This window comes from Abramis brama (assembly GCF_963993115.1).
Source record: "Abramis brama genome assembly, chromosome: 23".
Classification (NCBI taxonomy): Eukaryota; Metazoa; Chordata; class Actinopteri; order Cypriniformes; family Leuciscidae; genus Abramis; species Abramis brama.
Window position 1 is genome coordinate 6,001,060 of NC_139985.1, and position 13,603 is coordinate 6,014,662.

A 13,603-nucleotide genomic window follows, 5' to 3' on the forward strand; every position below is an offset into this window, starting at 1 on the left:
CAATGTCTTTACTGTCATTCTGATCAATTTAATGCATCTTTGCAGAAAAATACATTTCTTACCCCAAACTTGTAAATGATAAATAATGTTAGTTACTGATAATGATGTACTTCAGGCCGTATAATTAGCCTGCATGAAGATGTACATCTGAATAAACAATGGCAAGAACCCAGCTCTATACAGTACCATCCTCCCATAAAAACATGGATACAGCTCTTATCCATCTCCATGACAACAAAAGACAGTAAGGGTCACATTGTTTTGTATAAATAAATACATTGTATGATGTAATGGGTGGCTCCATATAGCACACCATTCAAAATAAGGATAAAAAGATGGTCCACATAAATCAGCACAATGAGCTGTAAACTCAACACAACTCAACATATTGAACTGAATCAGTATCTGTCAAGCTTTCTGTGACTATAGTGTCTTTATTAAACAACGAAAAAATCTGGCTTTCTTACTTTATCCCATGTGTGATATCTACAATGGAAAAGAAATACAGCAGATAGCCAAGTGCATTATAAATAATAGAAATAAATATGTATAAATTGATTCAAAACACTTTTTATAAGTTCTTTTTGTCATTTATGTTACTCAATTGTTTTAAAGAAAGTAAATACTGCAGTAGAAAAAGGTGTTCTCTGTAATGCTCAAAAAGCTGAAGTTTTTAGAAAATTTTGAATATGTTAATAAACCATATTTTAAATAAATATTAAATATATCAGTATCTTTCCAAATGAAAACAAGGCTGAGAGGTCGTTTTTACAACAAATGTTGTAGGCCTATGTGAATTAAATATGGCAAACCATGACTATGTTTTATTTAAAGGTTGGTTATGCTTGATGACATTAAAAGTTTAGGGAACAAATAAGTCATTTCAGTTCATAATGCCATTCAAACCCTAATCAGCTCTGTGTTTGTAAACATGTGGGCGGAGTCACCACTAGGAAGAATTGTGATTGGATCAGAGCCATTAGCTCTCAATGGCTGTTGATTGGATTAAAGGCATTTGTTGTTCATTGTGTCACAATTCCTGTCTTTCCATTCCAGAATTTAGGATCTCTTAAAGGCCCCCTGAAATCAAAATGATAATTTTTTAGCTTTTAGTATAAATATGTTAGCCTTAAGGTTATAAATAAGCTGCCGTGTTCCAAAACAATGACAAAATTCGCATTTAGGAGATATAAGCATTCAAAAGTTATAGTCCCTCACTTCCGCTAAAATGGATCACGGATTTTTATGCTTCGCGGACTTCACATCTTCTGTCCAATCAAATGCTCTCTAGAATCTAAAGCTCCGCCCGTATGCTATAAATACCACCTGGCCAAAGCGACCGTTGACATGTTACGGAGAAATATGGGTTGGAGATGTGTGTTCGATTTCTTAAACACTCGAGTTTTATTCCATTTTCCAACTGTACGATGGCTAAGAATGAAATTTATTCAAACCTCTACTATTGAATCCAACGTATCATCAGTGCTCGGATTCTCTTTCATGGTGCTGTCAAGTACGACTTGCAGTCTGTGAGGTAAACTAAACGCTATTGGCTATTTGAAAAAGGGGAGGAGCCATTCAATACATCCCGCCTTAGCTTCCTGTTTCAGTGGAAATTACGTCAACGCATCATACAAAGCTGCGCGTTCCAAGGCACTTCAGTGGGCCTTTAAAATTATCATTAAGACGTTTGGTATACCATTTCAGACTTTTTATGACCTTAAATTTCCCAAACCTGATTTTTGTTTACTTTTTAAGAAATGAGGACTTGAAATGTGCTCTTAAATACATTTTACTATTTTAAGCGCAACTGCGAGTTGAGCATGCACTGTTGATCCCTGGGATGGATGAATCGTTCACAATAAGATCAATAACATGCCTTTAGAAAATAGACGGAGAATTTTCATTTCATGCTGTCTTTAAAGAAAAATTAAAAAGCGCTTAAAAATGCATCACAGAAATGATTATGAATTTGAATGTTTTTGAGTAACTCCTCAATGTCATGAAAATCTCATGCATATTTTAGGTCATTTCTTCTGGTATTTGCCCCGGTATCCTAAAACTAGTCTGGTCCAGCGTGCTCCTCGGTGTAGCCATGTGGTAGCTGCATCTGACCCCGTCCCTGTCGCCGCTCCTGTGCAAAAAGTGAAAAAAGTCTTCGTGGCCTGAACGTTCGTGGCCCGACACCGAGGGCCGCACTGGCCTGCCGACTGATCGGCAACACAAGAGCGTCTTGCACAACTCCTCCCTGATCTGACGGTTCAGCAGGCCGTAAAAAAACGGGTTTACCGCGAACGTGGAGTACGCCAGCCAGGTGACGGGTCCCTCAGCTTCTTCTGAGGTACTATGGGAGAATCCCAGCGACAGATGCAAGTGGAAGGCAAAGTAAGGCAGCCAGCAGAGCAGGAACTGACCCACGATGATGGCTAAAGTCAGTGCCGCTTTCCCGCCAACCAGCGTTCTCTTCTTCCTGCGAGGGACCGGATTTCTCCGGATGCTCGTGCTGGTGGTGATGATTGTAGTCTGGCTGTTGACGGAATCAGACCGACGCTTCGGATGAGCGGTCGCCATCGTCCAGCTCGGGATCGGCCCTCTTTCCCGGGCAGCCGTGTGGGCGACTTTATAGACGTGCCCGTAGACGGCAATAATAATGGCAGCTGGCACGCAAAAGCAAACCGTGCAGAACAAAATAGCAAATACTCGACGGTGTCCGCTGTGGCTCCAATGGAGAGAGCAGTGGGTTGCGGCAATGGAGCTTCTACTTCCATAACTGGGCCATCCGAAGACGGTAGCAAGTCCCAGCAATGTAGACGCCACCCAGACGAGTCCCATCACAGCTGCGGACAACCAAGGGGTCATTTTAGCCTCGTACCTCATGGGGTGCACGATGTAGAAGTAGCGTTCGATGCTAATCACGGTAACCGTGAAGATAGAGGCGGATATGAGAAAGGCATTGAGGAATATGTACAGTCTGCATTCGAGTACGGAGAAGATGACGCCGGCGAAGAAGGGCGAGCCGCAGACGATGCCGAGAGGCATGAGGAGCGCGGCGCACAGCAAATCCACGATGCAGAGGTGACACACCAAACTGAACTTGCGGAGGTGGGGGACTTTCACTACGACTGCGAGCACACCGCTGTTGGCCAAGAGTGCCACCGCATTAAGAGTCACCATGACTACGAGCCCCGATGTGTCTCGCAAACGAGATTGTGGGTTAGACATGCTCCCTAACTGCATGCTGGGAGCCAGATGCATAGGGTGGCCATGACTCAATGTCTCATTAAGTTCAGTTTCGTTAAGCTCTGTTGCAGGAGGTAATCCAGACGCCTCCATTGTTTACAGTGTAACGCACCCAACACAAAGCAGAAACACAGGCTTCTCCATCTTCCACCAGTCAGGAATGGGGACTCATTGGCTGGAGGTCAAAGGTCAGCGCTGTTGAAAGAATAATATAAAACACAGAATCAGTATAACTACATTATAATAAAATAAAATAAATGGAAAAATTGTAAAAAATAATAAAACTACAAAGTGCATATATACACACATGCACACATATGCAATAAAACACAAATAAAATCAATAGAAAATTAGTTACATAAGTAAGTATAATAATAATAATAAATGCTTGATTTGAAATCGAACATGATTCGATTTGCTTTAGATTTTTGTTTTTAATATGCTGGTTGACCAAAGTTTTAAAATGAAATAAAAAGTTCTTGACTAAAGTCAAAAGCAAGCTATGATACATTTGCTTGGTCTTGAAAAAAATGGGGCGTTCAACACCTCTACATGTTTTTGCTTATGTTTAGGGCCTAAAAATACTATGGCAGTACCAATGTACAGTGATGCGTCAGATGTACTATATAACAGTACTATATTTATATACTGTACCATGGTATACTTCAACTATGTCAAAGAATACCATGGTATCACCATTATAGTGTCCAAAATGACATCCGTGGCATCGTTTACAGAAAGATAGCATAGTACTTGTAAATCTGCAGGTTATTAGCGTAACATGTCCAGTGCATTATCGTGATTCTTTTTTTGGACCCGTGGCTCAACATTGAGAAAGCGAGAGAGGCTTGATCAGTTGGAATAATTCATGGTGCTCGTGGTGCTCTAACCTTTTGAAGCGGAGCATAATGAGCTCACTTGTTTGGCTGCAGCTGCTGGGGTTTCTCTGGCATTAGCGTTAGCATGAGCTCACTGTCACCTGCACATCACTACAGTGTGCTCACGCCACAGACTTCACTCTCACACTGCCACAGACATCATCTGACTGATGCCACTTACTGTACTGTCACTGTAATGCCTAGACAACTCCTCATCACAAACTCTTAAGATGAAGTGTGTAATGCAGAGACTAATTTAAGTAAGCCATAGGTCCCCAAAAAGTCGAAACATTTATATATATATCATCTATATATATAGGGATTAGTAAGATTTATATAAAAAGAATACTTTTGTTCAGCAAGGACACGTTAAATTGATCAAAAGTGACAGTAAAGACTTTTACGCTGTTACAAAAAAAATTGCAGCACAACTGTTTTCAACATTGATAATATTACGAAATATTTCTTGAACAGAAAATCAGCATATTAGAATGATTTCTGAAGGATCGTGTGGCAATGAGATGCTGAAAATTCAGCTTTGCATCACAGGAATAAATTTCATTTTAAAATATATTAAAATAGAAAGCTGCCGTGTTGACACTTTTAACATTTAATGTCTCTTCATTAAGCATTAAAGATGACAGTAATTGTTCATTATATTATTTTTTTACAGTATCAGTACTTGACCTGCCAAGCTTTATTATGATCTCCACCAGTCATTTCATCAATAATCATTAAGCATCTCTAATCTTTTATAGTCACAGCTTGTCAGCATATGTCCATAACGGCTAGAAAATGAATGCAGAGTAATTTGGCATGAAAAAGCACAGCGGCTGGATTACATCACCACCATTACGGCTGCACAGAACGTACCCGCGTGCTTTAAGTTAATCAGTTTGTTCATCTTGATGGATTGTTAATGCCTTGACCTGGCACTACCTCCATTTTCATAGCGAAAAATTACTTCAGAGGAAGTTTCTGCTTGAAAAGTGGATGAAAATTACAACAAATTACACCTCTACAGCCCCCCTCCCCCCGATTCAGACAAATCAGTGACTTCCACTTTTAATCCTGCTGTTTTCTCGGCCAGTAATCTCTCTCTGCTCAGCCGAGATTGTCTGGTCATCTAATAAACAGATGTGCAATGTGCAGATTTTGGGTTATGAAAGAGATGTGCTGCTTTTTTTATGTAGTTTAACATAAACTCACAACCACACATCAACATGAACATACACTGAAACTTCTTCTAAATGTGTTATTGCATTATAATAAAAATAAATCAGAAAGGTTTTAAATAACCAATAAAAACGACTTAAAAAAAAAAATTATCATTATGCATTTCTGTAGTTGTCCAGCATATATGATCAATTATGCAAAATGTGTTGTTTACTGAGAATACATGGATTATTTCAACCTAACACTTGGGACTTTAAATTATGAGATTTTGCATTTTTATAGGAATAAGCTGAATGTTTAAAACAAACAGTAAAGTATAGCAAATGACAATAAAACAATCTCACCTGAAGTCCATCAACTAAGTCTGGTCAATCATCATTAAATGTCCCAAAATCCTGGATCTGTCGGTCGGTCATGAGGAGTGTGTCGAGTTTATCCAGCACTTACTCTGTCTGAGCTTGATGGAGTTGTGTTTGGCTCCGCGCTCGTTGCACTTTAGACAAGCGGAAGACATTACAGAGGCAGATGTACATGATGTGCAGGTCAGTCCATTAGGAGACTCGTCTACTGCATCATCTGTGGACAGAGTAATTACAGAGAGAGAGAGAGAGAGAGGGAGAGAGAGAGAGAGAGAGAGAGAGAGAGAGAGAGAGAGAGAGAGAGAGAGCACAGCTGACCAGGACTGAGGAAGTCACCAGTGGCAACAGTCACTCACACTATTAATATACAATAAAAATACACACATATGTAATACAAATACAAGTTAAATTTAATAGAACATTAGTTACATCCTTTATAATAAGTAATAAGAATAATAGTAATAGTATAGGCCTACCATTGATTAAATAAATGTGAAATCTATTATTATTATTATGTATGTTTGTAATATATGTTTGTATATAAGCGTGCATTTAATTTAATTTATTTATAATATATTAGTAGTAGTAGTATGTGTTTTTATTGCATGTTTGCATACATGTGTACATTTTATTTTATGTATTTATATTAATATGTGCATTTTATTTATAATACATTATTAGTAGTAGTTATGCTTTTTTATTGCATATGTTTATATATGTGTGTGTTATTTTATGTATTATCATCATTATTATGTTTTTAATGTATATTTGCATATATGTGTGTATATTATTTTATGAATTATTAGTAGGTATGCATTTTTATTGCATATATTTCTATATATATGTGTGTGTGTGTGTGTGTATTATTTTATGTATTACTATTATTATACATGTTTTATTTGCATATATGTGTATTTTATTTAATTTTATTTATTTATAATATATTATTATTATTATTTGTAGTAGTATACTTTAGTATTTTTTTTGCATATATGTGTGTATTTTATTTATTTATTTGTTATATATTAGTAGCAGTAGTAGCAGTTATGCGTTTTTATTGCATATGTTTGTATATATGTGTGTATATTATTTTATGTAGCCTATTATTATTATTATATTTATACAGTATATATCAGTTTCAGTCACACAATGTACAGTTATAAACACTATATAGCGCATTAGAAACGGTCGCTGTAATGTATCGTCTCTCCATTAGGCTGCGCTGTAGCGCAAACACACACACGTAAACCACCCGTGAAGAAGAATTACAGGAAGCTTGTGTTTGTGGCCATGTGAGTCGCATGCTAGCAGTGGAAAATAAATGCAGACAATCCTGAATTACGTAATTTAAACAAGTAGTTTTTAACGTCACCATGTCATCTTTCTTTATAAAGAAAAGGGTAATCTCTGCGGCTGTCAACAAAGGAGATTTAAAAAGAAAGGTACGTTTATATTTAGATGAGTGCAATGAGAAATGAGTTTGTATTCATCTTTTCAGCTTTCATAATGTTATTTTAAACTTTTTTTTTCTTTGATATTGTAAAAATATTAACATATATGTATATCAATGTTAGAGTAATGCAGATGATGGCAAAGGGAGATCAAAAAAGTTCAATAAACGAGCGGATGAAGAAATATCGAGCGACTCAGAAAATGAAAGGTAACTGACCTACTGCAGTGTGTGTGTGTGTGTGTGTGAACGCTGATGTTTTACAGTTACTTGAATAAAATCAAAACACATATGGCATTTCTTCTGCAGTGCTGAACCAAGCAGAAAACAACAGGACAATGAAGACGACGAGATCGAGGAGACTCCGCAAGAGAAGAAACTTCGCCTGGCCAAACTTTACCTAGATCAGCTGAGAGATGAAGGTGTGTAAGACCATCATCATCATCATCATCATCATCCACACGAGACTCAAACATTCCCACTGTTTTCTCAACCCTTGTTCTCTGTGCTGTCTTTGACAGAGGATAAGAAAGCTGAGGAAGAATCGTTTGAAGCGGATCTAATAGCTGGAAGACTGCAGGATGATCTGGTAAATCCACTGGTTTTCTTCACAAACTTATCGTTTGCTATTTGATATCAATTATCTAACCTAAGTGTGGTAGACAGTGTGATGTCACACTTTTAGCTCATTTATTCAGAAAATCCTTTAAAATGTTGCATCACTTGCACCAGCATTACTTGTCAATTAAATTTCTAACTTAAAGGGATAGTTCACCCCAAAATTAAAATTCTCATGTCAAACCCGTAAGACTTTCGTTCATCTTCAGAACACAAATTAAGATGTTTTTGATGAAATCTGAGAGATTTCTGTACTCTCCATTCACAGCAACGCAACTACCAAATTCAAGGCGCATAAAGGTAGTGAAGACATCATAAGAGCAACCCATGTGACTCCAGTGGTTTAATCTCAGTTTTATGAAGCGACGCAAGTCTTTACCACTTTATTTACAAAATATAAATCTCTAACACACATTAATGACAGAATTTTAATTTTTGGGTGAACTAACCCTTTAAAATGTTTTTAAAATCTGTTGATTTTTACTAAAACTGTTACTTTGGAGGATGTTATATATGACTACACTGAGTGCATAAAATTATTACCAGTGTAATAATTATTCCTGTTCTCCTCTAATCCCTTGTTTTTATTCATCCTCCACAGCTTGAACAGAAAGGCAAACTACAAAGGCTGATAGCCAAAGACGTGAGTGATGTTTTTCATAAGCTGCTGTGCAGATATATATATCTTTAATTATTTGCCACTGTTACTTCCTCTGTATGACATCTCCCTGACGTCTCCTCTAGCTCATAGCTCCAGACCCAGAAGAGGTCAGGCTGTTGAGAGGACACAAACTATCTGTCACATGTCTCGTCATCACCCCGGATGAGAAATACATCTTCTCTGCAAGCAAAGACTGCTCAATCATCAAATGTGAGTCTGACAGGTCAACTGCGCTCTGCTTTAACGGTCTACATTTCGACTGAGTTGACGTCAATGCTTGTGTTGTAGAGTTTGTTCTTCTGAATGAGTGCTGTATATGACCTTCAGGGGAGGCGGAGAGTGGAAAGAAGGTGCACAAGATCGCAGGAGGACGGAAGGGAACAGAGGAGCGTCACGTGGGACACACCGCTCACGTCCTGTGTATGGCCATATCATCTGACGGGAAATACCTGGTGAGAGGAGATGTGCTAGTGTTGTTCTGCTGGGATTCACTGGCTCTTATTATTTATCAGCTTTCTGCCTCGGAATTACACTGGCTTTATTTTTGTTGCCATGTACTAATATTTTCATCCCCAAGAACAATTTATTGAAATTCAGTAATATTTTTGATAAGTTCTATAAATGTTTTGGACTTTTGTATCTGTGTATACACTACTGTTCAAAAGTTTGGGGGTCAGTGTGTTTTTTTTGTTTTTTTTGCGGTTCTTTTGTATTTTCTATGCATCAAATAATCAAAAAAAAAAAAAAAAAAACTTTTCATGGTTTCCCCAAAAATATTATAGAACACAATTGCTTTCAATATTGATAATAAGAAATGTTTCTTGAGCAGAAAATCAGCATATTAGAATGATTTTTGAAGGATCATGTGACACTGAAGACTGGAGTAATGATGCTGAAAATTCAGCTTTGCATCAGAAGAAAAAAATACATTTTAAAAATTCATTTAAATTGTAAAACTATTTCACAATATTACTGTTAATATTGTTTTTATTGTTTAATATTTATTATTACATAATAAATGCAGCCTGGGTGAATAGAATAGACTTGACTCAAAAACATTAAAAAAATCAATTTATCCATCTAATCTGTCTATTATCATATATGTATTTAATCATTTTATATTTGTGGATTGCATTGTTTTAGAGTAATTAGAATAATTTGACTGTTTTTTGTGCTTTTTTTATGTTACAGTTTTTGTCAGTTTATTGAAAACCCAAAGTTAGATGCAATTTAATAGGTACTTTTTTCCTTTATTTTCTAGGCTAGTGGGGACATGAATAAACTCGTCATGATCTGGGATCCGGTGACATGTAAACATCTGTACAAGTTTGTAGGACACAGAGGCGCTGTATCAGTGAGTACAGGATCTCTTATGGACACGTGCATTCTCTGACCTGAATTTGTTTTTAATGAATCATTGTGACTGTAAAATCAGGGGTGTCCAATCCACTGTCCTACATTCTAATCAAGGTCTTCAGACTCACTAGACACTTCCTCTGCAGGACGTCGGCCCTCCAGGAGCAGGATTGGACACCCCTGCTTTAGATGATGGGAAATTCCAAGCTTATATTTCGTTTTCTTACTGTTTGTACTCATTCGACTGAATTGAACGAAACGCTTCTGCTTCCTCCACAGGGTTTGGCCTTTAGACGAGGGACTCATACCCTCTACAGCGCATCACATGACCGCTCTATAAAAGTGTGGAGTGTGGACGAGAACGCTTATGTAGAAACCCTGTAGGTATAGCAGCTGATAAGAGTATTATAATAAGAAAGAGAACTGTACTTGCTCGTTACTCACAAGGTTCATTTGTGTTTATTCGTCAGGTTCGGCCACCAGGACATGATCACTGGGTTGGACTGTTTGAGCAGAGAGAGATGTGTGACCGCAGGAGGACGGGACAGAACAGTCCGAGTGTGGAAAATTGCAGAAGAATCACAGCTGGTCTTTCACGGACACGAGTGAGTTTGCAGTTGTGACGTACCGTTCTAGCATTATGACCTCAAAACTTCCTCTATTAAAGCAAGAGTTTGGGCTTAGCTACATCAGCAGTTATGATTTAATTCATTTAGCCATATCTAAGGATGAATTCTTTTCACCTTCCTGTATGTAATGATGTCCTCTATCTGTCTGAAGGGGCTCCATTGATTGTGTCCAGCTTATTAATGAAGAACACATGGTCACTGGAGGAGATGATGGGTGAGTCTTTGGCTGTGTCTGAAATCGCCCCTCATTCACTATTCCCTACGTTAGTCCACTAATATAATCCACTTGAAGGAGTTAGTGAAAACGAGCGAGTGAATTCGGGCACTGAGTGCTCCTGAAGATGAAGAGATTTATCTTGAACTCTGTCATGGAATCTATCTATAAATCTATCTATAAACCTTAATTAATAACCAATTAAAAAGGAATTTATTCTTGTATGATATTACGCTGTACCAACATTGGTTTGGAAAATCTTCTGAGGAATTCATTCGGCACATGACTCTCACAGTGCTTTATGGGTATTCTCTAGCCGTTGAGTGTATGTCGGTTGTACACTCGTTATTGTGGGATTGAATGAGTGCGCACAATAACGTCCACTATAGTTCCAATCTCCACTACAAATGGCTGTCCCATCAAATATCGCCCTATTTAAGGGAATTAGGGTGCGATTTTAGACACAGCCTTTTCAATTCAGCTAGATTTTTTTTTTAAAGGTGCATAACTTTCATTAATAATAAACTTTATTACTTTATGCTACACTATCATTGATCTTCTCAGTTGCATTTACTCGTGTTTTCACCAGTGTTGTTATTGTTAAAACTAAAACTATTAACAATCGTTTTTGGTCATTGTAATAAAAATGAAATAATACTTAATATTAAAAAACTTAAATGAAAATTTAAAATGTTGCCTTGCAACTAACTGAAACAAGTTTAGGTGCTAAAATTACTAAAACTGAAAAAATTAAATAAAGCTAAACATAAGACAATATATAACAAAGCTAATAAAAAGGAAAATGCATATAACAAAATTACTAAAACTTAAACTTAAAAACTAATTCAAATTATGAATACAGTACATACTATAATTGTATATTAATAATACTTAAGCAACACTGATTTTTATGCTCTATGGAAGCAGATCATTTATCCTGAGATGATAAATATCTATAGAAGAAATTTGTTATATTACTGAAATATTAACTAAAATCTCAGGAGGTATTTCAGTAAATATTTTAGCTCAATGGATTTCGGTTATCAAAAAAACTTTAGAAATCCATGCTTTAATGCATAAGTGCTGAAATGTCACCTTTCTGTGGTTTTGTCCAGCTCTATTTCTATTTGGACGGTTAATAAGAAGAAGCCGGTGAGCACAGTAAAGAAAGCCCACGGTAGCCATGGCAACACGGGTCTGGAGCAGCCATACTGGGTGTCGTCTGTGGCGGCGCTGCACAACTCCGACACCGTGGCATCAGGTGCCTCAGGTGCACACACACACACACACACTCTCACAGGAAACAAACCCAGTGCACTTAAATCTACAGCCGCCCACAAACTCGCATTTGCTTTTTTGTCTCACACACAATTACCTTCAAGTACAAATATTACCATCATAATCTATCCTCGTTCCACTTTTACCTTGTCCACAAAGCACTCCGCCTTCTGTATTTCCATGCGAGACTGCTCTCCAAACACCTGATTATCATCAACATCATTGTTGTCCCTCCCCAGGCTCCCATAATTCAGCGGTGCAGCTGTGGAAGTGTGGGCAGGGATTCAGAGGCCTGGAGCCGCTCTTCAGCGTCCCTGTGGTGAGCAGGACAGATCCATACAGCTCTAATAGACGGGTTACTGTCCGTCTGCTATTGAATCACGTCCTTTTGTGTGTGTGGAGAAAGCAGCATGCTTCATCTGGAGAGGATGAATAATGAATCCGTTCATAATACCACTGTTTTTCAACTGCATAGTGGCCACACGTGAGGACTCTTACAGTAACCTGCAGTGTAACGAATGTTAATAATTTCTCTTTTAGACTGGCTTTGTGAACAGTCTGAAGTTCTCAAACTCTGGGAAGTTTCTTGTGGCGGGAGTTGGACAGGAGCACAGGTGAAGTGTTTTTAAGCGTAGCTGATTGACACTAATGATTATTTTTCATGTAGTGCCGTTTGCAAAATTGGCCAATCATTTTGTCAGTCAGTGGTGCACATTTTCTGTTTTCAGGTATTCTTTAGTAAATTGAAATTCAACAATTTTGTATGCATTTTATCAGTGGTTTAATTGTATGGGATATATCAACACTATGGCTGCGTCCGAAAACCGAAATCACACACTCTCTTGAGTAGGTAATTATTTTGAATAAAAAGTACGTTCTATATAGTTTGAATGTAATCTGGCACTATGTTCTCATCATGTTGCGTCACTTCACTGCCATTCACAAATCCTCTCCCGCGGCCTCATGGGATAGGAAAGTGTTCATCGTATGCACACTTCAGAATCTCACATGAAGAAGTAGGTCATTCAGAAATGCTTTTTTTTGTCACATACTGTTTTTCGCCTAGTATATAGTAGGGAAGTGTGTGATTTCGGATGCAGCCTATCAGCTATCATATTTATAGTATTGGTCATTAAAAACCCATATCCTGCACATAATATATGATTTTGATCTTCTGTAGGAGGTTTATTTTGCTATCTGTGATCTTGATAAAAAGTTGAGTTCAGCTACTAGTCACTAAAGGTTACTCAAAGGTAGATGGATAACTTTTTATTAATGTATTAATAATATAATACATTGATATTTGTGTTCATTTATTCAATTTATTTTAACAAAATCAATGCATGTACCTTCAAGGCCTGTTTTTTTGCAGTAACATTGTACTACCCCTAGATGGCAGTAATCTGAAGTGAATTGATCCTTTGTGTGTAGCATTTATACATTTCCTTATGTTGACATTCTTTAGCTCAGTGTGTCCTGATTTGTTCTGTCTTTTTCAGGTTGGGCCGATGGTGGAGAATAAAGGAAGCTAAGAACGGACTGTATATCATTCCTCTGAAACGACAAGCGAAAGAGCAAGAAGTGGTCCAATAATGGGGCCTGATTTAGGATTTGAATTTGGTATCGGAGAACTTTTGGTTGCCTTTTTGTTTTCTTTACATGTCAGAAGATGGTGTAAAAAAGAAGCTTTTGATTAAATTTCTATTGTGTTTTATCTGTTTCGCTTCTTTTGTCTACAGCTCTA

The 13,603-nt window shown here is 37.5% G+C and overlaps 2 protein-coding genes across 3 annotated transcripts; one reads left to right on the plus strand and one right to left on the minus strand.

Moving 5' to 3' along the window:
- On the minus strand, positions 1 to 5,860 carry LOC311074762 (putative G-protein coupled receptor). The gene is made up of 2 exons (XM_084101625.1): positions 5,639 to 5,860; positions 1 to 3,435 (listed from the first exon to the last, which is right to left on the minus strand). The coding sequence occupies exon 2, from the start codon at positions 3,331 to 3,333 to the stop codon at positions 2,023 to 2,025; it is 1,311 nt and encodes a 436-aa protein (XP_083957751.1). The 5' UTR covers positions 3,334 to 3,435; positions 5,639 to 5,860; the 3' UTR covers positions 1 to 2,022.
- Positions 5,861 to 6,892: 1,032 nt separating this feature from the next.
- rrp9 (ribosomal RNA processing 9, U3 small nucleolar RNA binding protein) lies at positions 6,893 to 13,573 on the plus strand. 2 transcript variants are annotated; one of them, XM_084100224.1, is made up of 15 exons: positions 6,893 to 7,095; positions 7,228 to 7,313; positions 7,413 to 7,525; positions 7,625 to 7,692; positions 8,323 to 8,364; positions 8,466 to 8,592; positions 8,710 to 8,834; positions 9,644 to 9,736; positions 10,018 to 10,118; positions 10,209 to 10,343; positions 10,519 to 10,581; positions 11,697 to 11,851; positions 12,099 to 12,178; positions 12,400 to 12,473; positions 13,359 to 13,573. In XM_084100224.1, the coding sequence occupies exons 1-15, from the start codon at positions 7,027 to 7,029 to the stop codon at positions 13,450 to 13,452; spliced, it is 1,425 nt and encodes a 474-aa protein (XP_083956350.1). In that variant the 5' UTR covers positions 6,893 to 7,026; the 3' UTR covers positions 13,453 to 13,573. The 2 variants fall into 2 exon arrangements, with proteins under 2 accessions (XP_083956350.1, XP_083956351.1); XM_084100225.1 differs by having other exon boundaries at positions 11,697 to 11,842.
- The last annotated feature ends 30 nt before the right edge of the window (positions 13,574 to 13,603 follow it).